A 27,090-nucleotide genomic window follows, 5' to 3' on the forward strand; every position below is an offset into this window, starting at 1 on the left:
ACGAAAACACACGACCGTTTCCGTCCTTCCGAGGCTCGATAGCACGTGTGAGCTTATGACAGACAATAGTTTCACTCTCACACCTACTATTCATCAATCCCGTGTTTGCCAACCTTGTTATCATTTGCCGTATTCTCCCTCCTGCCAGCCGAAACTCCACATGTGTCGTGTCGGATCTGCATTGTGACTGACAGCCGCTGTCGAATCAAAACCGGACGAGCGGGGAACCGGGGGCGTCCGCGCGGCGCGGCGAGGTCGTGACGCAATGCCCCCCTCACCGCCCCCCCCCCCGGCCCGTTCACGGCAGCTCACCTGGGCGGCGGCCCGGCACCGGTATGTGCATCTACTGGCCAGAACGGCCGAGAGAGAGCACCTCCCGTTTTCAAGGTTGGCCCGTGCCGCGCCGCGCCGCTCTGGGAGGGAGCGGCGCCCCGCTCGCTCGCGGCGCCGCCTGCCCCTCTGTCGGCGCCGGCGCTCTGCCGTTCGGCGGCACCGCTCGGTGGGCGCGGGGTGGGGAAGAGAGGGGGTAAAGTGGGGCATATTTCGCGACAGGGACGGCGTCCCAGACGCGTATGCACCATGTCGTCGAGCTGTGTGTGTCCTGTTTGGGTTGGCCCAGCCCGCCGGCGGTCTCCCCGCGACCTCTACTGCTGTCCTCACGGCCGGCGAATTTTCCCGATTTTTGTGACATCCCCGGCTCCGCGCTATGCTGGAAGCCTTCATGACTCGGTGGGACCCGTCAGCGGCGAGTTTTCCGTCGCCGTCGGCGCCGTCACAGCTGGATTCTTGACGGGTGGCGGTGAGAGACACGGCGGCCCGGGCCGGTCACGGTCAGCCTCATCCGAGGATGGACGGGCGTCGGGCCGGCGCCGGCGTCACGTGATCCGGCCCGTCGGCCGGCGGCGGGACCACGTGATCACCGGCGGCGGCGGACGACGCGGCGCGGGTAGAGCTGCGGCGGTAGTGGAGCCGCCCGCCGGCATTCATAGCCGGGACGTGGCCGGGGGTTAGCGGTCGGCCACCTGTCCGTTTGCCGCCATTCAGTCGAGCAGCCCGCCTGGAAGACACGCCGTCGGCACGGGACCTGTCCACGGTCGCTCCGCGAGAGGGCGCCGCCGCTCGTCTGTAGCCAAGAGCCGGTTCTGGCCGAGTGTGTCGGCGTGGGCCGCGTGAGCTGGACGCAGTGACCGGCGGACGGAGCGCGCGCGCTGCCGCGGCTCGGGATTTACTGTGGAATCTGTGCTGCAGGGCTGGTCATACCGGCAAGAGTGTGCTTTGTTGTAGCAAGTCTTGCTGTTCGGAGGGTCGACCGACTCCGATGAAGGTATGTAATTTTAGCTACTTTTGTTTACATGCACCGTTGACGTTCAGTTTGTGTTTCCAGGCTGGCTACTGTGTCCGGCGGAGAGGCATGTCCGTGTTTGTCATTGGTGTTTGTCTTCCTTGTTTGTCCGTGTTGCTCGTGTTTGTTTGTCTGTGTTGTGTACGTTATTCACTTTGTCGGCATTTGCCGTGCTATCATGTTTGACCATGCTTTTCGTGTTTGTCCGGTGATATGTTCATTGTCTATGGACTTTTCCCGCGCTGTCTATGATGACACTGTTGGCTAGTGGGTGGGGTCGTCTGGCTAGGCTCCCTCGGTGCTGCTCCGTCTACACCAGGGCGGGCCACTCCCACTCTGGGCCGAGCAGTGCGCAGTAATTCTGTAGTCGAGACTGGAACGAACGGTCCCGTAACTTTGCAGCGTCTGAGCGTGGCCGGCGGCGTCAAGGGCGCTGGTGCACCACGTCACCGGCGGAAAACGACTACGGAATGCCGACCGTGCCGCCTTTGAGAGAGGGAGATACATGTAGTTACTAGTTCTAGTTAACTGCAGGCGTAGCTGCCCTCGGCCTTGAATTCGTGAACCCTAGATGTCGCGATTGAAACATCGATTTGCTTCAAACGATAAGTGTTTTTTTATTGGCGACTGCTCTACCTAAATTCTGGATAAGATCTTGTTCAGGAAGTAATTTTATTATTTTGACCTTCACCAGAGTAGTGGGGTACTTATTTTTGCCGCATTGATTCCCTCACTTTTTTAGTGTTTTTATCAGCAAAACATACGTGGTGTCATTACCAGTGCAATGTTGTTATTTCTGCTAAGCTCTATGGCTCACATTAGATCACTAGATTCCGGCAATGCAGCCTTAGAGCTTTGGGTGATCCTATTCAGAAAGTATGCGTTCTCTTGCCAAATTTATGCCCAGCTGACCTCAGGATCGGCTTTGTCATCGTGTCGGGTACAGACCGGTTCCTATGGCGATGTGTCGTGGTGGGATGGTTTTACAAAGATGTATGTTTTTTGCACATTTATGTGCTAATGTATCTTTTGTACGTACATGACAAGTGTAGGGGTTTCTATAGCAAGGCTGCGTATGCATATGCATTACACACATTCAAACTTAGAGGCTCCTCTCTGATATTGCTTTGTTCGCCTTGTCCGTTGTCCGTTGAACATCGTAAAAACGCATTGCTACTGAAAGGCTCAGTTGCCGATCTGTCGACGAGTGTTAACTGTCGACGGTTAGCGCTCATCAGACCCGGTAGACATTGGCGTCTGTCCGAGAGAGGCAGGACAAGGTGTGCAGTCAGTGCACTCTGCTCGCGCCTCTAACGCAGCCTGTCTACGACGCCAAATATTGACCGAGACCCAGCCAGACAATCAAACAGTAGCGGAAATCCAATTGCGTTCGACAGGAACGCAGAGATTGTGAGCATTCCAGGCTTCTAGGTGTCAAACGTTAGAATAGAGCTCAAACAATGAAAGTCAGCCGCTAAGTGCTATTACAGTGACATTTACTTTACCGTACGTACTTTTGCACGCTCCGTGCCCGGGCACCGTTATAATGTGACCAACGATCACCATCCGACTCTTCATTGACCAGACTTGTCGCCGCTTGGACTTGCGCCCGGTCTCAGGTCCAGTCCATGTGACATTTGTACCTAATGTTTATGCTGATACGCTGTCTCCAGTCGTCCCTGTTTGTCATTGATTGTGTTCCTTATTTCGGAACTAAACTTTGCTTATGTTATGCGGTTGAAAAGTATCATATGCTCTTGGTCGTGGCACGTGGGTTGTAGATAGTAGTGGTTCGTTGCACTTCTGACCAATATCCTGTGAGAGTTGACCTTGATAACACATATGTGTCTATCTCTGACATCCTGTGCAGTGCACGGCTCTGTGCTGCATCGGCCTCTGATTTTCGGTCCGTATTTTCGGTGTATGCGTGTTTGGCTCTAAATCTGCGTAGTTCTAGCCGTACGTTCCGGGTTAGCTAAGGTCAGAAATTAGGTAACATTCACCAGGGACAGATAAGGGCAGCGAGTTGTGTGGCAACCACTGTTCGGGTATGTTTCTGTTAAGGTGGTGGATTATTTCCGAACGTTTATTTCTGTGCTGGTGACATGTGGCTTTGTAATGGTAAGAAGTGCACCATTTGTGAAGTGCTTCGTTTTTGCATCGTTGCCAAAGTCATCATTCAATATCGTGGGCGTTCATGCGGGACTACCACCATGAAGATACGTGCTCCAATGCTGGCGAGGCGTGATTGTATGCTTTTCTGACCTAGTTCTTCTCTTCGCAGGTGGTGTAGACGGCGGCATGCCAATGTCGCTGCGCCTCCCACGGCAGAAGGTCGATCAGGAGATCGCCACGCCGCGCAGTCTCGAGGAAGGGGACCACCTGCGGCTGGGGCACACACGCCACAATGCCACGTTCAGACTGCGAAAACTGCTGCGTAACCCGGACCAGCAGCACGAGAAGTCCGAACAGGAGTTCAGCGCAGCCTCCACCGGCTCCGCTGACTTCGAACTGCAGGAGCTACAGGACCTGCTGCAGGAGCAGCCGTCCTCCAGCTCGCGGCGTCAGGACCGCTTCCGCTCCCTGTGGAAGGCGCAGGACCTGGAGAACAGTCTGAAGCAGATGCTTCGAGTTGCTGGCTGCTCTCTCCGCATCCTGGAGGCAGTCAAAGAGGAGGACAATGAGCGGATGCTGGCGCTGTGCACTGGCGATGAACTGACTCTGGTGGAGGAGGAGGTGGCACTGCTCTCCGGCTGTCTGTTCGGTCGGCCGAAACTCGTCAAAAAGCTGCTGAAGAAGGGCGTGTCGGCGGCGGCAGCAGACACGGATGGCCGCTCGGCGCTGCACTTGGCTGCTTTCTCGGGAAACCTGGAAACGGTGCACTGCTTGGTGAAGCACGGCGCCAACGTGAACGCCTGGGACGCGGCGCAGTCAACGACGCCGCTCATCTGCGCTGCCGCTGTGAGCTCGCCCGAAATTGTGTCATTTCTGATCGCCAGCGGTGCCGACGTGAACGCTGGCCTGGACCCCAGTGATGAGACGGCGCTGCACTACGCGGTACGCGCCAACTCGTATGCGTGCGCCGAGCTGCTGCTCAAGGCCGGCGCTAAGACGAGCGGTGCGGGAGCGCGCAGTGAGACGCCGCTCCACGTCGCCGCCGATTATGGATTTGACAAGTGTCTGGGCCTCCTGCTGCAGCATGGCGCTAAAGTGGACTTGGTGTGCGGGACTGCGTGCAAAACGGCTCTGCACCTGGCAGCCGAGGACGGCAGTGTGGGATGCGCCAGGCTTTTGCACGATCACGGAGCGCGGCTGGACTTGACCACCAATCGTGGTCAGACTGCGCTGCATCTGGCGGCCAAATCGCAGTCGGCGGAGCTGGTTGAGCTGCTGCTCTCGTGGGGTGCCGACATTAATGCACGCGATAGTGACTTACGCACTCCGCTGCACTGCTGCATCGGTAAGCAGTGCCGGTCGCTAGATGTCATCAAGGTCCTCGTCAACCACGGGGCACTCATCAACGAAGGAGACACCGCAGGATACACTCCTCTGCACGTGGCAGCCATCAACCAGTTTTCGAGCTGCGTGGAGCTGCTGATGGACCACGGTGGCGACGTCACACTGCGGAACAAGGGTGGCATCTCGTGCCTGCAGCTCATCAAGCACCGCACGCCCTCTGTGCTGGCCAACCTTCCAGACCGCTTCAGTCGCGCAATTCTGTTCTACGAACGGGATGGAGTGCTTAACAACAAGTTCGCAGAGCTCAAGATAAATTTCAAACCTCTGATGTCGCAAGCGAAGGGTGAATGTCATTTCCTGAAGGCGCTGATCGATATCGATCAAAAGCACCTGCTTAAGCACCCGCTGTGCGAAAGCTTCTTGCACATGAAGTGGATGAAAGTGCGAAAGTTTTTGTTTGCAAATGTGATGTATTACCTGTTATTTTGTGTTCTTTTGAGTGTGTACGTTCTAGGTACGTGTCAGGACAATTGCTACAACATCGGGCGCGGTTTGGAGCTAAAGCTGTGTAACAGTTCTCAGGAGGCAGACCCCAGGAGGATTAGACTTCTGTTCAGGCAGTGTGTGAAGAAGGATCACAGCCTGATATTGAACTGTGATGCGGCACAAACTGGCACTGTGTCTTTCCCGGATGCGTGCAGATGCATCCACTCTAGCTTTCAGCGGCTCTCAGTAGATTCGCCGTTCTTTTACACGAACCTGTGGTATGTCTTGCTGCTGTTCAACCTCACTATGGCTGCCAAAGAGATCTTCCAGCTTGCGCAAGACCCGCCACAGTATTTCCGCAACCCAGAGAACCTGGCTGAGTGGGCACTCATGCTGTTTCTGGTGCTGATTGGCACTCCTGTGCTGGATTACATTGACACATGGCAGAAACACCTGGGCGCTCTGTCTGTGATCATCTGCTGGTTTGAGCTGATGATGCTAGTCGGCCGGCTACCGCGACTCGGGCTCTACATTCACATGTTCTCAAAGGTCCTGAGGGACTTCTTTCAGTTCCTGTTGGCCTATGCCTCGCTGGTGATCGGCTTTGCCGTGGCATTCGCCGTGCTGTTCCCACACTATCCGCCGGTAGGGAATCCTTTGCGAAGCTTTCTGAAGGTTCTGGTGATGATGACTGGTGAGATAGAGTTCGCTGACATGTTCTATCCAGACGAAAACGACGGTTCTATTCTGAACCCTACCGCATCGCTGGTTTTCACTGCCTTCTTGTTCGTCATGACAATCATCTTGATGAACTTGCTGGTTGGTCTGGCCGTTAGTGATATCCAGGGCCTGCAGCGTACAGCTAAGCTTGGCAGACTGGTACGGCTCACTGAGCAGATGTCGCACATCGAGTTCACGCTGTTTTCCAAGGTGATGACGCGGCTGCTGCCGGAGAAGGTGTTTGCGTGTATCGCCGAGATGGCCCTCGTGTCGCCGTCTTCGTACCGTTATACGCTGGTGCTGCGGCCCAACGATCCGAACGACACACGGCTGACTCGCGACATCATGAACTCGGCCTGTCGCGTCGCCAAGAAGCACGCGGAAAAAGAGTCGCACAAAATGTCCGGCAAGCAGCGGCAAATTTCATCACTGTCTTATGACGTCGACCTTTTCCAGTCTGTTGTCGAAGAGCAAACCGATGGAGACTCGGACAAAGAATCTGCAGTTCGTGACATGAAATTGAAAACACTCGAGGCCAAAATTGAAGTGGCTCAGTCGGCGCTCGGTACACTCCTTCTCGAGGTTCGGGCCATCGCCCAGGGGTTGAACAAGCTGAGTGAGAGCCACGGACTGCCGCCGGTACGGGTGCCCCGTGCTACGGTGGTACGCGCCAGTCGCAGTCTGGATGTGGAGGCCCGGGGCGGACGCGATGACACGCCTGCGAACGGTGACGCCGTAGCGCGTGGGCCGACCACCCCTAGCACGTCATTGGATGAGGATTGATTGGGTGCTCCTTGTCGTGTCCACTCCGCTGATGACGGAAACGGACACGGTTAGTCATGTTTATGTTGACTTTTTCCGACTTGTTTAAATTTGTTTTGGTCCTATGACTGCGCGTTTTGTCTCTGGGCATGGTTCGTTTGACTGGGCCGCACTGGCAGTGTGTATGCAGTAGTTCACGCACCATCTTGTGTTTCACTACAACACCTAACGTAAGGTTTTACTTGCTGAATATGTGTGCGGTTTCTTAGATGTATGTTGTATTCAGGTTCCTCATGCTGTGTGTTGTGTAGCTGTCGATTTGCATTTACTCCGTACATGAGACACACTTTTGCTCGTTCCCTTGTGATGCAGGAGGAATGCTACCCACTCGAGCTTTACCATCATTGGCTAGTGGCTACCGTGTAACATTATTAAGTGAATGTGCAATAAACCTATAATCTCTTTCATGCGTTTGCAGTCAGCAGAAACTAGGGTAAAGCAGGACTCACGGTCGCTGTTCTTGCGAGTGGAAGCATCACATAGGTAACGCTACATCATGGAATGCAAAGCAATGCTCTAGCTGGTCATGTCTCGGATGTAACTACCAGCAGAAACAAAATGAGTAATAAAGAAAACGTTTGACGTTCGTCTTAATATCTTAGGCAGTTAACAATAACCATACTCATTGCGTTTCCTACTCATGTCTGTAAAAGCGGGCTTCACGCTATGGTAGTGCCTATAGTGGACACCACCTTACCGATCAGGAGCACTTACAAGGGGCGTTCAAAAAGTTCTCGGCCCGACCATGAAGGAGCAGAGATACGATGTCGACTTATTAGACAAAAAATGTTCATTTAGTCAAATAACCAGCGTTAAGACAAAAATATTTCGCGCAGCGCTTCGCGAGAGGCCCCTGGGTCTCCATAGCCAATTGGGTTTTGGACGCATCTGGCACGTCCAAGACGGCTGCTTTTGTCTCCTTGCTGTCAGCGAAGTTGCCACTGCTAAGCAATTTCCTTATGTTGGGGAAGAGGTGGCAACCTGAGGGTGCAAGGTACAGAGAAAAAAGTGTCTGTGACAACAACTCGAAGCCACAGCTCACTGCTTCGCTGATCGTCACCCTGCTCATGTGTGCTGGTGCGTGGTCCTGGATCAGGCGCACACTTTTAGTCAGCTTCCCTAGTCTCTCCTTGATATCTGCTGCTCGCTACTGTTATCGAAGGGAGGTGTAGCATTCATCATTAATTGTGCGCCCCTGTTTTAGAAAGTTGGCCAGCAGAGCCCCGCCATCATCCAAAAATGCAACCACTGTCACCTTGCCGTCTGACTTAAACACGTCGCACACATTTGGTGGCCTTTACTCAGTGTGCTTCCACTTGTGCAACTCGGTCACGCCCTGAGGGTCAACGTGTGACACCCACAATCCCTCCACGGTAACAAGTAGTTCAATGAACTCTTTTGGATCTTCGATATAGGGGCCAAAATTTTCGCGTTACGCCTCCTTTCGAGTTTCCCTTTCCTCTGGTGTCAGCAAACGGGGGATGCATCTTGCAGAGATCTTAAACATATTAATACGCTGTCGAAGAATGGCTTTGAAGAGCCTGATAGACACCTCCGCTTCTGCTGCGTTGTTTCAGACCAGAACATTTGTCATTTTTCACAAAGAAGTGCTTATTTTTCATATTTTCTTGAGTCAATGCTGTTGATGGCTGGCCACTGCGGGGGTGACCATTAATGATCTGTTGACCAAAATTGAACAGAGATGCTCACTTTTTGACGCTACTGTAAGAAAGACAAACCTCAACATGTGTTGGCACTAGCTTTTCGTGAATAACGTTTGGTGCATTTTTCTGCAATACATGAACCAAATCACTGTTCTCTTCTGGGCGTCGCCCATTCTGACCGGGAATAGCAAACTATGCTACGATTAATTGGCAGCCTGAACCAATCACAGGGCAGATTGGTTAATGGCTACGTAAGTGGACATCCCAATAACACATCATTGAACACACCGCGTTGCAGGCCGAAATTCCAACTCCTTCATGGTTGGGCCGAGAACTTTTTGAACGCCCCTCGTACAGCTAGGGCATATTTCGCAGGGAATCGTTTGCGTAGCCCAACCTACAGCGGTTCCAAACGGAATCCTCATCCATCTTGCATTTTACGATTTACATACGGTGTCGGCACTTGGGCGGCGGTGACCTGCACAGTCATCCAAACCCCAACTCATCATTGCCTAGTGTTGTGGCGATAAGGGAAGCAGGGTTCCAGCAGGGACCATGGACGGGCTTACGCACGATTTGGAGGGCACCACAATCACATAAATCAGTCTCAATGGGCGGTTTCACTACGACCCGACCGGCGCGGCAGCAGAAGAAAGCCACTGAGTGGCAGATGACTTAACCCCAGCACCTGCCTGTGAGTTGGCGTCACGACACCGTACTCCAGAGAAACCCTAGCCTCCTGACATCTGACCTGACGTGACCTGACTATCCCCTTTGACCTAACCTCGACCCGTCTGCTGGCGGCAGTGCGATGTTCTGTAACCTGAAACCTCCCTGACCTGACCTGACCTGTCCTCAGGGTGCCGCTGTCGGCCTCCCAGTCGGTCTCCGAGCCCGACTGGGAGCAGTTCCTGCAGGAGACGGCCGCCATGATCGTCCAGGAGCAGTCGCCCAAGCGGCTGATGGAGGTGCGCGCCCGACTCTACGAGCTCATGGTCCACTGCATCCCACCGGACGTCATATTCAAGGTCAGTGCCCCGACGGACGGATGGGCCTGTGATTATGGTGGTCGGGGTACGGGATAGGGGATAAGAGGCTGTAAGGACGGATATGGTTGTCGCGTCGATTTAGTTGTGGATGTTTTTGAAGGTCAGTTCTCCCTGACGTTAACCGTTTCTGTAAGAAGCTTTTTGGCCTCACGCAGTTTTAATCCAGCTGATCATATCGTACATGACATTTTAGCTCGTCGTACGTTGGTGATACAGTTATCTATCCAGTGTGGCTGGTTGTGTTCTGTGTAGCGTTGTCGGCCGTTGTCTCTGGTAATCCTCATCACATGGGTCATGGCTGTGCCAATCCCTCACATGTTTCTGCATATGAAACCTCTGTCTTTCTCGCGGTATATTCCGTGAATGTGGTGTCCTCGTTTCCCTAGCGAGGCCTTACCGTTGTTCACACCCACCGCGCACCGTCCCAGGAGCCAACAAAGAGTCTGCCCCGGGGCACGTCATCCCGGCCTGTCCCGTGCCAATCATGAGTCCCTGTGCGGGGGTCGGTGAGGTCAGGTGGGCCGTCCGCCGGGGGCGGCCCCTGTCGCTGCTGGCACCGTCCCCACTCCAGGAGACAGCGCGTGCCCAGTGGCCGGCCCGACCCTCCGACGGTGCCAGCCGGACACGCGGCGCAAATTATGGGCCAGAACGGCGCTGCTGCCGGCCTGTTTAAACGGGAATGGCCGTGAAACGAGCTGGCTTCTCTGGAATTCATAATTTAGCAAAACGCCTGAATATTCTCCCCAGTAATGTCCAGAAATACGGTGGGTTCCGGGCTGTTATGATTCTACGACGCAGTGCTAGAGCTTTAGTTTGCTCACCAATGCCACGATCCAGTCATAATCCAGCCAAGAATCTTCATCCATCCATCCAGCCTAAGTTGGGTGACCTTTCCTGGCAGTCCCGACGCCTTTGTCCACGTGAGTTTGTGACGCACGGTCCTCCCTGAGTGGGCTGCAGCTGCACGGCCCGTGTCAGCCGGCCGCCCCGCCTTCACGGCTCGTTTCCGTCCATCGCGGCACTTCTGGCGTCCTCAGTGCAGTGCTGCAGGGGCCGTGGTGTGACTCAGACGACTCTGGAAGGCTATTTTAGCCGCCGGGAATGACCGCATGTGACTACCACTGGAGAGGGGGGGGGGACCTGGAAATACCGCTCTGCTCGCTGCGCCTCACTGCCATTGGCTCGGCTCCGATACTGTGGCTGTTGGTTCGGAGAACGGCCTGTTCATCAATGCTCATCATTCGATCATCCCCGTCTGGTTCGTTTGAGTGACGCTCATAGAGGAGTGACGTCACTTTCGAGCGGCGGGATCAAGCGCGGCGTTACAACAGCGAGTGACGAAAGAAGACGAAAGGCGCTAGTGTAGAGCCGCTACCCGTCAGAGTGGATCTCAATCGGGAGTTGAATGTTTTCCATTCCCGAGTGTTTCCTACTTCCGTTGGAGGGATAGTCTTGCAGACCTCAGAACACTGGAAAAAGTCGGACGGGCAGATCCTACGCGTACGTTGATTCAACTGTGTCAGACTTAATGCGTGATATGCATCGCCAGCAAGGCCTATAGGGATGAAATTATGCTAGTGCTTTTAGGTATAAGACTGGTAAACGAGAATTAAATGTTATTCTCACTCTCAGTGTATCTATAAGATGATAGAGAAATCAGTACTATAATAATCTCTTCTTTTTCCCGTTTTGGCCCGTTTTGGCTATTCTAGGCAATAGCTCAAACAGCCTATGAATGAACACCTGTTTGCAAAATGTACCTTACATCCGGCAGTCATTTGACCAACATTTTTCGGAACGTGCCTGCCCATTGTTCAACCTGGATGGTTCTAGAGTCCAGCGAGGTTCAGCGTTCGTCATGACCAATGACGTTCTCAGTCGTGCTGAGACATAATAATGTCTCCTCCCTCATCGGTCATCCCCTGAGATGCGATGTCGCGCACCACCTCTCCTAAACGCGGGACTGCGATTTCCCGTCAGCACAGTACTCCAAGTTACCGTCATCCTTGGCCACGTGCCGAACCATGTAGGTCTGTGGACAATAGGGGTTTCCCCGGATTGGCCCGGGCCGATCAGCTCTGAATGAGATGCACGCAGTTCTGGATGGGATGGTGCGGTGGCACGGCCGCGGCTGAGGCGGTTAGTGCGATGACCCGGACCCGGTCTACCAGGTCGTGTCGGGCGGCTGATGATCGTTTGATGAGTCACCGTGCATGTGGCCGCGGCGGTGAGATTGGACAGTGACGACCGGCCATGTCGACTGGTTGAGCTTCCGGGAGTGGATTACTGGAGAAGCGATCGGAATGCAGTAAGATGAGTTGGTCCAGGGACCGACACAGATTTTCATAGAAAACTTGCAAACGGAAGCATTATCATCAGGAAAGTATCTGTGCTCGGAATAGCAAAATGCTCATGAAAATCTGCAAAAAAGTAGGTGGCTTTGTAGCTGATTTGCGAAAAATACGGGACATTACGAGAGAAAGAACTGGTGCTCAATTCCAAATCCTAGCCGCAAATATGCTTGCTGCATGATAAAGTTTCTCTTACCGTAGCATGGATTTTATATCCTATAGCTGTAGCTAATCCGTGCCCACATCATTCCCTCAGCAGAGTGTGAGCCGCAGCGGGCTGCTCGGTGGCGTGACGTCTGTGTTTCTGAGTCCCTGTCGGCGGCTCTCCCGCTCCTGTCGATGTCCTCTGTTGTCACTCCGCGGGCGGCCTCTCAGTCGGAGATGGCCCAGACAGACAGCGCCGCGTCAGTCAACAGAGACAGACGTGGGCGGGGCGAGAGGCAGCCATGGGCGCCACAACACGCGGCCATGGGCGGCACGCCTGTGTCCGATGAACAGGCGTTATGAGAGGCAGAGGTAGGCGGGCCGGCGGGGTCCGGTCAACATAAGCTGCCATGGGCGGGACAAGAGGCAGCCATGGGCGGCATGCAAGGCGCTCATGGGTGGCACGAAAAGCAGCTGTATATGCGACCCGGCTGAATCCGTTACACGGGCGTTAAGCCCCGGTCACACATACACGACGCACGGCCCGCGCACCAAAAATTCATTCATTTAGGTCAGTGCGTCGTCCTGCGCTATGCATTCGTTACTCGTTCGTCGAGTGCGCTGGGCCAACGGTATCATGCGTCGTCATTCGTTGCGTGCGTCGACAATTTTTGTGCATGCTCAAAAATGTGCGTTGAGCTCGACGCACGAAGAGGAACGCCAGACACACGCGGAGCGCGTTGGGCCAGCGCCAGATACACGCGGAACACACGCTGGGTATTCGTTGTGTGCTCGTCGGCTGATGCGTAGCGAATACCTAGCGCGGACATAACGTGCCTCTAACGCATGTCTAACGGATACGCATAGACTATAAAGGCGTGATAAACAAGAGCTGAACGAGTATGTAGCGCGCACGGCGTTCGTCTGGCGTATGTCTACGGTCCCGCCCTACCTCCTCATTTCTCCTTCTACCCTAATGGGCAACTCTTCTGCGTCATTGCTGCATAGTGCATAGGCTCCTTTCAATTCCTCCTGCTCTTGATGCCAGAATTTAGTGTTTTTCTTCGTGCAGGTCGCCTTTCGTCCCTTTGCCTTGGGAGGCATCTTGATATCCCTTCAAATTCCATGGAGGGCCGATGAGGATGTGCCCTCCTTGGCGTCCTAGTCCTACTGATATGACAACAGGCAAGACGGACCACTGCGCCGCTGCAAAGTGAAGTTCGCTGACTGTGCGTTGAATGCGCGGTGTACGCGCGATCCATGCGTCCCGTGCGCTAGCAAGCCGCTGTGCATCCGTTGTGTGTGCGCACTTTATGCGCTCTGTATTCGCTATGTAGGTGCCCTGTATACGCCCGGCGCGCTGGCAAAGCGCTTGCAGCGCGTTGTGCATTCGTTGTAAAGCTGCTATTTCCTGCTGACTCTTGACAAAAGTTGGTCACACATCAACGCACGACGACGCACTGGTCTTTTTGCAATGCGCCGGTCTGCGCCGGCGGTACGTCATGTGTGTGTGACCGGGCCTTTATTAGAGGCAGTGCTAGGCGGGCCGGCGTGGTCCAGTCAGTAGGCAGCCATGGGCGCCGAGTTTGGGTCCATCGGCTGGCACTCTGTGGCGTGTCTCGGCAGCGAGACGGCGGCTAGAGGGTGTGTGGGTGAGTGGAAGAAAAGATGGTGAGGGGATGAGGGATAGTAACTGCCGCAGTTGAGGTGGAGAGACAAGGCAGTGGGGTGGGCGCTGCTGGCTGGGGGTTTGGCTTGCAACCATACACAAACACTCGCTCGTCAACAGGAAACATTCCTGCACCTGCGAGAGCTGGAGGTCAAGGATTTTTGCACCTGTTGATACGGTGCAGGAAATGTGTTTGTTTGTTAATCTGCGTGTGCGAAGTTATCTCGAATCATCTCGAACGCGTTGAACCGGTTGCTGGCAGAGCTGTTCTAGGCCAATACCTAGCATTTCCAGCCTGTGTACCTGGTGAATCGTCACATCCATACCGCCATGTCTATTTTGAGTCTTTTTTAACCTGCATTATTTTACTGTTTTTTTTACACGGATGTGGTCTTTAGAGGATTGTGGCGCTTGAATAGTTGCCCTCTCATTCACAGACTAGGTCTTCGGTGACTACTCGGCTCGATTGTTTGCTCGATTGCTATTGATGCCCGTCTTGCCAAAAATGTTCCTAACTTAGTAAATATTAATGTCTCCAGATGCTTGTATCTGTAGGAATTTGTAACGAACTAATCTTTTTGGTGCTAAATTATTGAGGGGAATATTTGTTTCTGGTCCCTAAAAAGCTGTTTCTGGCACCTAATTGCTGATCAGCCCCAAAATGCTTATTCGACCCTAATATCTGAATCTGGCACCTAATTGCTTCCACACAGCCCAAAGTTGCCAGATCGTCTAGTTGAACTCCGTATTTGCTGTTTGCTGATTCAGCACCAAAACCAAAACATCCAGCACCTATTTTATTCCACGTTTGTCTACCTAATTCGCGTAATCTTCCTGATTTTATGTATCCTAACAACATGAACGTTGCATTCGGTGATGTCAAGTGCCATTTTCGCCAGTGGAGATAATGATTAATGCCATTTCTAGCCAAAAGACAATCACTAGCCAGCTATGGTGCAGCATAGCGAGACGCTCCTATACCTACCAGCCCGCTATATAGAGACTAGAGATTATTGCACCCTCAGCCATTTTAACGTGACAAGTTTGGATCCGTCACTTCCAGCCAGGCTCTCAGGTCATAAACTGGAGTAAAGCAAAATGTCAACTCTGAACAGACATGCCACACAACCGGCCTTCTTTTCAATATTATTAGCTTTCTGCAATCATCGTCTGACTCCATCTCGATCAAACGCAGCATCCGGTTTCTACAGGGGCGTTTGACTGACCGGCCACACAATAACCAAAAACAAAATCAAAGCTTCATGCACACATATGCCATACGTAAGAAACGGATGAAAAAGGCACAACCACGGCACAACTCTGCGCGGCAAACAACGGACAATGTCCCACGCAAGATCCCGCGTTTCTTCAGCGGCCTTGAACGGAATGAAAACATTACATTTCTTTTTTGGAGCTATTTGATGACGTCAAAAAATACAATACCCGTTTTAATGGTCAAAATCGAGACAATTACTCACAAAAATGTTTCCCTTTAAGCATTACAAATAAATGCTTTTAAATATTTAAATGACTGTTTTTTTCAAACAAATTAATATTATTTGCTTACTTAAACGTCATATACAATGCTGAGATCACTACGGGGCTGTCTTAGAGTGTAGCTGCACTGGCAACCTTTAGGCTAGACTCCAGGGGTCATTATACCAGAACAACATGATTCTACCAGCCAGTAGTTCATTTTTCTACCAGATTGGTGCTACGCTCAGCATTTAGGTGCCAGATTCAGAAAAAAGAATAAGGCGTACCGATGAATAGGTGCCAGAAACAGCTAATTAAGGTCATTTTCCATGATTGGTGCTGGTATCCACCAAATAGGTGCTGAGGACCAATTTTGGGGCGAGTCAGCTTTTAGGTGCCAGAAATAGCTTTTCTGGGACGCAATTAAATGGCGTCCAATTATTGATGGTTCCTGTGAACCTGCGCCACATTGGATCGTTATTGATTGTTGTTTGGTTGATGTTATGGAAGTCTTTATTCGCTTGATTCGGGGAAGTCCGATCGGGTTTTGCTAAAGCTTATGGATTACAAAGCATTAGGATTAGACGATGAGCACATTAAAATGTCATCGGTGCATTGTGCTTACCAATGCAGCTATACGCTTTCTGGGTAGAATGGCATTACGGCATATACGAGATGTTTTTATGTCGGTAACACACTGCTATATCTTTCCCATTAATCACTAGTTTATCGCAGTTTCCCAATATATACGTCGCTGTCATTTTTTCGGGCTCCATTTTTCTCTCTTGCTGAAAAAAAAATACTGGCCTGATTTCCAGAATTCAGAAATCAGAATTAGCTGGCCAGACGGGCTACCCTTGGCTATTTGTTCAGAAAGCTTCGAGCGACAGCTACCGATGGCGCCCCACCGAGTCTGCTATCGATATCTTTCCGCAGCCCCGAACACTCTTTGGAAAGAAAATGTCCCCTGCTCCTCCTGCCAAGTGTCTGAGCCACTTTCTCCAATATCCACAGCCGTGTTTTCGGTAAATACCCGCGGACGGGCGGTCCCTGTCACTGGGTAAGGCCGACTGGAAAGGGGCTTATGCATGTGTGCTGTGAATGCAGTGGGAAAGCATTTTAAAGATATTGCCCATGTCAAATACGCATGCCATGCATGCATGTGTTTCTTCTGCTATTGTGGACTTCTCTGCAATGCCCAACTGCTGATTTTTGTTTGAATTTGTGAAATAGTAAACCTACATACCTGTTTTGTTTTCTCGCCTGACATGTACCTGGTATGTGCAAATGGGCATTTCGACATCCATGAATTCATAATACATTGGCAACGTGCAATCTGCATTCATTACATGCATGATTAATAGTGAAGCTCCACTTTATTACGTTTAGGGGAGAGTGGGGCAAAGCGGCCACCCGGGGCAAAGCGGCCACCCATCGTTTTAGCCCTTCATAGCTGGCGTCAGTTCCAATTTATGGTTTCCAATTATACTTTTCTCACGGTCGTTCGAATGAGCCAGACCGGGGTTTCAGGCCCATCACCATTGTTCTGTGAAACACGGAAAAGCGTTTCTTGCCAGGTTACCAACTATGTTTACAATTTTTAAATGTTATGTTATTCCATAACCGTTTGGAATTTTTATAAGCGTTCTTGTCCATGCATTGCATGGTTATGGTAAATGTATTCTACCAATTTTAATGTTTTTTACCCCACTAATAGCTAAGCTGGAATACTTTTGTCTCGGACGGTATGCGCGGGGCAAAGTGGCCGGGGCAAAGTGGCCACCCCCCAATTGGCCATAAGTTGTTTCCATCTGGATAAAAAACATTATTTATATTCAAATGTGTCGTCATGCATTCATCTTGGCCACTTTTTAGTTGCATGAGCTACCAAATAATGCAATTAAATGTTTTTTGTCATGAAAATCCTTTCTTTGTTTACCTACAGGTGGAAGATGATAAAGTAAACATCCATCCTCGCTTAACCTTGTCACCATCAAATACCCTAGTCGTACACGAGGCAACTATTTTGTTTCTCATATCGGGACTTGAGAAGACGCCGGTGGCCGCTTTGCCCCAGGGTATGGGGCAAAGTGGCCAATATGCATAGGTTTAAAGTTTTGTCAATATCTTTCATATGTGAACGCCTTTGGAAATAAAACGCAGTTGAAATAAAAGACAACTTAATAGGGATTACATTGGTATAGAAAGAATCTTTCCAAGTTTAAAAATCAAGCGTTGGCATCGTGAGAAGCGTTAGGGTGGCCGCTTTGCCCCACTCTCCCCTACATAAGAAAGGGGCTTTGTTCCAGAAGTTGGTGTGCCTTGCACACTCGGGATTAAACGTTAAGCTGCGGCCGATTACCAGTAACTATTGTGCTGCAACATGATTTGTGCTTTGGTGCGGCAGTTGGCACGGTTGCTCGTCTGTTGACTAGGCAGTCACACCTACTACGTGACCGCCTCCAATCCACCATACCACGCTCCCCACACAAGGCCCTACCCTACCTCAGTCTTCCAGACTTCCCTCGACGTCGACCTAGTGACTAGCTCTGGCGGTGGACGGCGGAAGCTCTAGTACACCAGCAACTGCCAGGGTATCTAGATTGGAACAGTCGGTCGAACTCGAGTCCAGGTGATGCTTGTTCAATGATACAATCACTTGATATTGATGATGGTTGCGCGAGACCCTCGTTTATGCGGCTTGACCGCTCACTTTCAGAAGGTGTGTTCCGTCATCGACGCATTTTAGTAACTGATTTGGAAACTGAAGGCTGAAGTCGTGAGCATTTTAAAAAGGTGTTGATCTGGATACTCGAAGGAGCTAGTCTCTCTCCAGCTGTAGTTTATTCATTAGATCTCTGGTAGGAGAGGTTCATGGCCATGACGTATCCCTCCGCCACCGATTAAGCGACTTGCTTCAGATAAGGGCGCCGAATGTTTTCGCTTTATAGCGACACTTATGAGTTCTCTGACCATCCGGTAGTTGGCGCTGATGGTTGCGCCTCCTCTCCCTTGTCTTGCATGCTTGTATTGTCAAAAATCACCAACAGGCTTACGCCCGACAGGTGAAGTCGGGTGTGTACAATGTACATTCACACGCATACAAGGTGTTCCATCCAATAAAATATATACGAGTGTACTGGGGTCGTTTATTTACACCTTACAAGAACTGTCGTTTTTTAGCCTATCGTTCAACAAAAAGGGTATGTTTTCCAAAGATCTTGGAGCCAAGTAACGAAAATATTCGAAGATGTCGATTTTAGTCACCCCGCGAGCTCAGCTAGGCTGGGCTTCGTGTCCCAGATCTTTCGGGCTGTGTTCCAAGATAAATCGCAAATTTTCCATTCGTTTTTGATTGGGTTAGTCCTTAAACCATGTTCGTCATAGTAGCTAGAAAAGCGGTGTTTGTTGCAGTTGTGGGTACGTTTTGACGCGTGCCTGATGACGCCCAGTGCTGCCGAACAGGGCATCTGACCTGCTTCCGAACAGTTTTTTCTCAATAATACGCATTTTTTTTTTTCGGAGAAACGGTTAACCGCTGCAATGAGTGACCTCCACAGTATTTGAGAGGCGTCCTTTTTGGCGCTCACAACCTGTTTTATTGGTATTTTATGATGTTCTGTTATCACATCAGCGTGTATTGCGCCCTATACCATCACTATTTAGCTCAGTTCCTCACTGCGTGGATGGAGGACATTTGATCGCGTTCTTTGGCCTAATTACCATTGACTTACTAATGAGGTTTATACTGATATTTGAATACTCACTCATCATTTCAAGTAATTTTTTATTCCACTTTAATGTAGTCAACTTTTACCCTATTTGCAGAGCCTGTAATCTGCCAATGCTGCTGATTTTTTTGTTTTTTGTTTTTGTTTTTTTTTTGTGATAGAAAAGAAACCATATGTGCGGTTCTAAAATCAATACATATGAAAACATGTATGTTAAAAGCTTTGATATTTGTTATCTTTGGTTCATGTTTGATAGTTGATAGATAGTTGGTATCCCCTTCCCTGATAATCGCATTGTAAATTTTCGCACACAGTGTCCCGCTTGCCCTTAGCCTCCGAACAAACGATTTTCACGACATTCGCAACCACAGCTAGCCGTCGCCGACCGTAGCGCCATTTTCTTTTCCAAGTTTAATTGTGCAAGAATGTCGTTTCCATCAATAATTAACCGTGGTGCGGGGTACATCATACGTCTCTGCAACCTTACCACCCTCGATTTGCCCAATTTCACGTAGCCGGAATAGGTGTGGGATCGACCACCCTGGGCCGTTTTTAAAGTAGCCTGGCCTGGGGCGATGAAAAGGGTTACCTCTGATACGAGACATAGTCAGCCTCATGCCAATAGCATATCATGTTTCTTGCTGTTCTCAAAGTGGTAGTAATGGCCAATAATGTAAAAATAGGTGTAAAGAAACTTATGGGCACCCTGTTCATGCTTAAATACACCCTCCTCAAATATGGGAGTATGGGACTGCACAAAAATATATGCCAGTCTGTTGAGGCCGGCATGTCATTTTGGTGCCGAATACATCCTGAAAATGCTCGTTTGTGCGACTCAGGGTGCTGCTACCTGGGGAATGGGCATCCTCAGGTAGAGTTGTGCCGCGTATGACCTCTTTCTGCAAGCGTGCTAGTGTCTTTATTATATACAGTCATCTATATTTTAGCGAGATATGAAGCCCGACAACGACCAATGAAGTACGGCGTGCGATGGACTTACGTAAGCTCAGAACCGGCGGTATTCTGTCGACGATGGCATTAAACCCAGCGCGGCCCTTAGGTCTGGAAATGCGACCCATGACTCACGAGCATCACCGACTTACGAAGTAATCGCCTCTACCTAGTATTACACTTCAGCGACTGAACTACGTCACCGGTATCAGACGAGGCTGGAAGGATGGTTGACTTCTTTCCTTCTTATGAGATGCGTTCTTAATTTATTCCTGTTGCCTATCCCTGTCTGCAGCGCTGACAGGGATAGCTTTGACCTCCGTGTGTTGCCTGTAGCAGCCCAGATAGGTATTTGGGGTGCACGGCGGCTGTTTCCCGTTCATGGGGCGTGGTTTGCCGTATGTGTGATTGCAATTTTCCTCGTGTTTTTTTTCTTACCTGCTAGACAGTTCCAGCGCTTATTTTTTTTTTTGTGTTTGCTGACTGGTCGGTGTGGCTACGTCGTCAACTCGTGTGTTACGGTGTAATTAACCGGAAGCAAACTTTTGTATCGTATGCAAACCTTTGCATAAACTTAATGGAACATAATTATTTTTATTGTTTATCTCGTTTACAGGGTGTTAGTTAGTCTTCCGTCTATCATTGGAGCTGTCCGTCGTAGTTTTGGGGCCTGCTTGTTACGTAATTATTGTCTCTTTTTTTGCCGTTAATGTTACGCGAAAAGGATAGGCGAGCAGCATAAGTGGACCTGAGGCAGGCATCATTTCTCGGCTGCATGTGAGGGAACAATCTCACTTATCGGATCATTAGCCAGCTCGTGTCCCAATGCGTCAGCATGAGAACGTTTTATCAATATTGGGGATCGCGCCTGCGTTTTTTTTGCACTTACATCATTTTTCGTATCATTTGTTGCTTGATATGGATACTGGATATGTGATCGCACACATTCTTCTGTTGTCAGCAGGTATTGTTGTATTCTAAAACTGGCTCACTCACCTCGACTATTTTGTAACCTAAAAAGGTCGTTTTATTTAGGATAAATTAACTGCTTTGGGTCAAAATGGGTCATGTGTGACCTTGACCTGGAATCATGTTTTAAATGGACTTTTCACGATCCTTAAAGCATCATCTCTTCATTCAGCGTGAATTAAGGGCATCTCTCTCCACCCCGGAACTACTATGGACGTCAAACCCCTTGAGACCCCACTTTTTTGCGATAATTCTTAAATGCGTCAACTCTCGTTGACAATATTCTGGCAATAAGTGTTTTAGAACCTGCCGAAACTTTTATTACTAAGGTATTTTGACGCCAAACGATTATGAAAGGTACTTCTCATTCACTTGTAATGTTAAATTTCACGGAACGAATCTGCTGTTTGGGTAGACTACGCGCTCATGGGGCGGAGCCACGCAATGACGTCAGCGCTAAGCTCCGCCCTACCCCTCCGGCGCTCCTTGCCCGGCGACCGGTCACTCGCGTCTCTCGCTCCATTCAGGCTTGATGGTGGGCGGTAGCTGGTAGCGGTAGCGGGCGCTGGTAGATGGCATTTAGAGCAGATGGCGCTGGTGGCGGGGCTCGAGTGTGGCCGAGCGCAAGCCTCTGCCCGGGCCTGAATTGACCGTAGCATTACGAGTGAATGAGAAGTACCTTCCATAATCGTTTGGCGTCAAAATACCTTAGTAATAAAAGTTTCGGCAGGTTCTGAAACATACGTTGCCAGAATATTGTCAACGAAAGTTGACGCATTTAAAAATTATCGCAAAAAAGTGGGGTCTCAAGGGGTTTGACGTTCATAGTATGTATGTGTTCGGGCGCCGCTCTGCACTCTCATTACCGAGTCACTGTGGCCCGCCCAGCCATGCCGGCGCTCTCGTTTTGGGGATGTCACCGCTCCCGTGACCCTGCCCGGCTCGCGGCTGACCTCTGGAAGTCGCGGTCTGGCAGCGTGGCCATGATCGATTGGAGAGAGTGCGGAGTGGCGCCGGCGGCGTAACGGCGCTCCGGCCCTCTGTCCTCCGGGTCTAAACGGCCTCCCGTTGGCTATCCCCCCCCCCCCCCCCAGTCATGACGCATCCCGCCCGCCAGGGTGTCGCCAAAAGCGCTGGACTGGCGAGGGGGGGGGGCTGTTTGGGGAAGCAGAGGTCCAGCAATTCTCTATTGAAACACTACCAGGATTTGATAGTACGGGATAGGTTCGGGATACGATGATTTACGTGCATGCTGTTCAATTTTCTAGTATGCCCAGGAATCCTACTGTGACTGCAGGCGGGATGAGTGGATTCATAGATTGATATATCGGGGGTGGGGCTTCCAGGGGATCCAGAGGAGGGGCTGGGGGGGGGGGGGGCTAAAACCCCTAACCGAAAAAATTTGCCGCCCTGCGGAGCGACGAAACGGGACGCCGCAACACTACAAACATCACTATGCCCACTAGCATCAGATGAAATATAAATGGGGGAAGTTGTCTTCAATTTTCACCATACACGCCATAATTGTACGTTTTGCCGCCCCTGATAGGTGGGAAACATGCCGCCCTCATGCAGTTAGCCTCTGGCCGAAGAAAATCCGGATCCGCCTCTATGATATAGCTCATGAAATAATTAACATACGTACCTTTGAAGATATGTTATCACCATAATTTGCCGCAAGACGACTTATCAGTTAATCGGCTACATTCATTTTTGACAACTTGCATGGCGGATTAGCCGGCGTTCTAATAAGTTTGACTGTCAGACAGTAAATTGGAGCGCGCCGCGCGACGTGCCACCTTGATGGCTGAATATCGAATATGTCGAATTCGGTGCAGGTCCTTTGATGAACGACGCATCTCTATACGGCCGACCCCACCTGTATGAGGCCGTGAACGACAGTCTGGTCAATCTGGTGGCTCTGTTAAATTCAACGATCATTAACAACATTAAAAGGTCATCCTGTTTTGACGGCTGTGTTTGGAGTATTTCACATGTTTGACCCCTATGAACTTTCAAAGTGTATCAGTTGCTTTAAATGTAAACTCAATGTACTCTTTTTCTTGGAAATTAAAAGACGAGTGCCCACTTTTTGTTTATATCTTGCATATCTGACCCTTCGTGTCGTTCCTCAGTGACAGTGCACGCCGCTTCGGTTACCGGACTTTCTCGGACGAACGAGTCTAAATATTGCACGGGCATCTATGGATGCTAAGAGTGGGACATTGCGGCGGGCGATACCGGCTGGCAGATTTACGAGCTATTGTGGCGGTCTCTGAGAGGCTATCTTGACCGGCCGGCCGGCGCGGCATCTGTCCGAGACGGGGCGGAATTCATGGTTTGTGGGCTCGGTGACCGGAACGAATCGCTAAACTCGCTGTCACTGCTTCTGAGGAGGGGCATGAATCATCGGCCGCACTTACTGGACGCGGACAACGGTAGCGACTGGCGGTCGGCCTTGTACCCGTAAATATTGTATAAGTTTAATAAGAATTATATAAGCTTTCGTGGTATTTAGGGAGCAGACTTTACCATACATCATGTATGTGTAATGAGTAATTGGAGGACCTTTGTGTTTGACTTGCCACGTGAAGTTAACAATATAGGTGATATATACTTTATATGCCTTATATATTTGTATATTTACATATTTATTTATTTTATATACTTTATATACTAGGGGACATATGCTAATAACTTTTGGGTCTCAGGTCATGCTCGATAACCCAATCGCAGTGCTTATTCATATCCCCTTAGCCAATCGCAGTGCATATTCATATCCCCTTCTCCGAATTATGTGACGATTGGTTGGCTGGTTGGCTGGCCGGACTAGACGTGGCTTTATCAGCCGGAAGGGGGACCTTTCTACTGCGTTGCGCTCTGCAGGCCGCCGTCGGGCCGAGAGTTGGATGGGAGAGGGTGGCGCCAGCATCCATCGATCCGTCCCCGGCCCGGCGGCAGCACAGCCCCAAACCCGACCCCGGCCCCGGCCCCGGCGGCAGCACAGCCCCAAACCCGACCCCGGCCCCGGCCCGGCGGCAGCACAGCCCCAAACCCGACCCGGCGGCAGCGGCCGGACACAGCCAGCCTCGGTGCCGAGCCAGAGACAGCCCCGGCCCCGAATAAACAGTCCCTAGGCCTGTCCCGGGGGGGGCGTCAGACCTGGACGCGGCAGCACAGTCCCCAAACATTGTCCCAGCAGTAGCATAAGCCACCATTAAACAACCTCGGCCCCGGCCCTGGTGGTACAGTCCCCCGACAGCTCCTAACTCTGCCTCGGCAGCACAGCCCCTCAGACCCAGCCCCGTGGGCCCAGACTCGGTCCGGCTGAGCGAAGCCGAAACCACGCCGTCTCTGACGCCGCTGCAGTCAACACGGCATGTTTGGATTGGCCTGCGGAGTGGCCTATGGCGATCCGAGAGTCGGTGAGCTAGCTGGCAGTCGGCGGCGCCGCCGGTGCCACCCGGTTTGATGTGTTTGACGTTTTCCCTGACGGCTCTTTCAACGATCGGGCATTGGGCTCGGGTGATGAGTGGGCTATTTGGGAGTGAGCTCGCGTAACGAGCGGGCATTCGGAAAATTGGGCTGCTGATTACGGCATTGTTGAAGTGAGGACTGTAAATTGCTGTCCATCACCCGTATATTTCACAACTTTTTTGAACTTATTTGCCTTTTTTCCTCTGGTTTTCACCTATCATCCGGGTAGGCATTTTTCATGAATTGAGCTTCCTAGTTGTTCCTGTCTTGCCACATCTCAACCAATGCTGTCCTCGGGATCCATGGGGGCCCAGGCTGTCCGCTTTTGTACTGTTGGTTTTAGACGGTCTTGGCTATGCTATTCTTTTGTGAGCCAGTATGATGTCCGAGCTGTATATTGGCCAGTCCAATAACAGGATTACCAAAGCTTACCAAAAGGATTGCACCTTATCCAGCGATGGGATGCGCTCAGGCTGGATGCTGCTAGCTGAGCGCCCACGAGCCCATGTTTGGTGGGCTGTAGGCTGGACGGCCGACCATGTCGTGCACTGTTTACTGTCTCAGTATGATCTCAGTTCACGGACGTGCCTGGCGGCATGGTCTGACGCTAACTGCGCACGGCTCGTGCTGTTGCTAAAGCAGCACGGCCGGTGGTGCCACTGGTGCTGGCTGACCTTAGCTGGTCCGCGCTGGCAAAACCTCCCGATCTCGCCGTTTTCCACACACACCGCCCTATCACATACCTCTCCTCCTGACCATTCTGCTTGTGGCAATAGGACTCGACGAGTTCATCTCGCCCACACAAGCACCACAGCGCCCGCTCTGTCTGTGACGCTCACAGGATGACGACACGTCTTGTAGCTCCTAAACACCCCCTGCCTCCTTGACTCGCTCTGTTTTACACCTCCTTCCAGCACGAGGAGACGGTTCCTCTCAGTCTGACCCTCTGTCTGTCTCCAGGGCCTGCTGCGGGAGCTGATTCGCAACTGCGACAGCCAGCTCAAGTCGGATCTGACGGCCGAGGCGGCCGCCTACGAGCACCGACTTAACCTCGGCTCCAAACACATCTACCACCTGGAGGCGTTCGTCGCAAAGTTCATGGCGCGCTACAAACGCTTCCTCGACGAGAACATGATGGATATGTAAGGTGAAGTGAATGAGGAATGGGGGGGTGCGGGCTGTAGCGCTAGAGACGCTTCCTCGATGAGAACATGATGGACATGCAACGTGAAGTGATTGACGGAGGGGGGGGGGGGGGCTGTAGCGCTAGAGACGCTTTCTCGACGAGGACCCGGTGAAATGTGAGGGAGATGCTGGGAGGACCATGTGGACTGACCAATCACAAAAGGCTGATGATGAGAGGAGGCGTGATGATGAGAACGTGAGGGAGTTCACTGAAGGAGGGTAGGAAGTGGAACAGGTGGACTGAAGGATGGGAGAGAATGGGACGGGGGGACTGAAGGAGAGTGGGAAAAGTGGACTGAAGGATGACACGGATGTCAATGAGCAGCTAGATGCTGGACGATGCTGAATGTGGGGTGATAACGACCGCGTGGTCGTGTCCTGTTGGCGCGAGACCAGCACCAGTTTTTGGTGCGACGTCCCCTGAAAATGGATGCTCACTGTTGAATACACGATGTTTTGTTTGTAGGTGTGTATTTAATTTGGGTTTCATCCAGTGTTAAAGGTTTATGTTGGCAAGCGAGAATGCCTGCTCACCGAGCTGGGATTTAATTCGAATTGCAAGCCGCATACATTGACCAACCTGTTAGTGCAGTAGCCCGAAAAAGATAGTAAATATAAGGAATGGCGCAGCGTCCAAGGATTCAGCAGCATGAATAATTCAGTATCTGAAGTTTCAGGGTCGCTCGTTTTCCTTCATGAGAAGCCCATGTGAGTGAATCCCATTCCGTAGGCATCGCAAACAAAGCATTTTATCCAGATTCAGCTGTTGAGTATCGGGATATGTAACAGCACAGATAACAGTAGTACTGCTGTTATCTGTGGTAACAGCATTACGAGTACAGTCGCGATGTACTCCGCGTGATGGAGCATGAATATTTGTTGCTTTCGGAAGAAAGTTGGATGCGGAGACACGGCACGATGAGCTTCCGTGATGTCGGGTTGGCAGCTACTCCGTCCCGCCTGCTGGGCCCGCAGCGTAATGCCAGCTTTTTTGTGCCAGGATCGATGCCAGGGAGTCGTGAAAAATTTGCCTATTTAATAGCGAGTGAGGCGGTTAAAGAGGTACTGTCAGTGTGGTAGCAACTAGTGATCGCTGACGATAGGGAACATTGCTGTGTCTCGCCGTGGAACAGCTCCCCATCGACCGGGCTAAGGCGGGAACCGCGACTAAATTGGTAATGATGCTGCAATCCCGGCCGCAATTGAGCGCTAGATAAGGAGTTAGCAATGCAGACTCATGAATGTGACGTTATAGAAATATGCATAAGTTTTGCAACAATGATGGCCATCAATGCCGCGTATAGTTTCCTTTGAGGGAAATGCTGGCCTATTATGGGAAGAGTATCATTCTAGTCGCTAATGCCACGTAGTCTTTTACTCTCTTCAAGACGAGACATCATGTATATGCAAAATAAAATGCCATCGAAATTTGATCGAAATTTTATTTCGGGTGTGTATTTTGGTATCGCCCCGGCTGTATTTCGAGTCTACAACCTCGGGACAAGACTATGGGTCTCGGCTGGGGCGATGTCCATCAGGGCACTATTGATTTCCCTCTGTTGGCGGGCCACTGAGAGTGCAGTCTGGGTGACGGG

At 51.2% G+C, this 27,090-nt stretch overlaps 2 protein-coding genes across 2 annotated transcripts in view; both read left to right on the plus strand.

Moving 5' to 3' along the window:
* Window positions 1–25,960, plus strand: part of LOC122378152 (replication factor C subunit 3-like) — a 34,915-nt gene extending 8,955 nt beyond the window's left edge. Inside the window, exons 6-7 of the mRNA XM_043358881.1 lie at window positions 9,353–9,521; window positions 25,271–25,960. Coding sequence (XP_043214816.1) covers window positions 9,353–9,521; window positions 25,271–25,456 — 355 coding nt within the window. The 3' untranslated portion in view covers window positions 25,457–25,960. The remainder of the gene's footprint in view (window positions 1–9,352; window positions 9,522–25,270) is intronic.
* LOC122378151 (transient receptor potential channel pyrexia-like) lies at window positions 931–7,233 on the plus strand. Its single transcript, XM_043358880.1, has 2 exons — window positions 931–1,324; window positions 3,627–7,233. The coding sequence occupies exon 2, from the start codon at window positions 3,644–3,646 to the stop codon at window positions 6,788–6,790; it is 3,147 nt and encodes a 1,048-aa protein (XP_043214815.1). The 5' UTR covers window positions 931–1,324; window positions 3,627–3,643; the 3' UTR covers window positions 6,791–7,233.
* Window positions 25,961–27,090: the final 1,130 nt, after the last annotated feature.

This window comes from Amphibalanus amphitrite, unplaced genomic scaffold, assembly GCF_019059575.1.
Source record: "Amphibalanus amphitrite isolate SeventyFive unplaced genomic scaffold, NRLGWU_Aamphi_draft 000055F_arrow, whole genome shotgun sequence".
Classification (NCBI taxonomy): domain Eukaryota; kingdom Metazoa; phylum Arthropoda; class Thecostraca; order Balanomorpha; family Balanidae; genus Amphibalanus; species Amphibalanus amphitrite.

Excerpts from the sequence above, each read along its gene's own strand:
- LOC122378151 (XM_043358880.1), top strand. The coding sequence starts at position 3,644 with ATGCCAATGTCGCTGCGCCTCCCACGGCAGAAGGTCGATCAGGAGATC.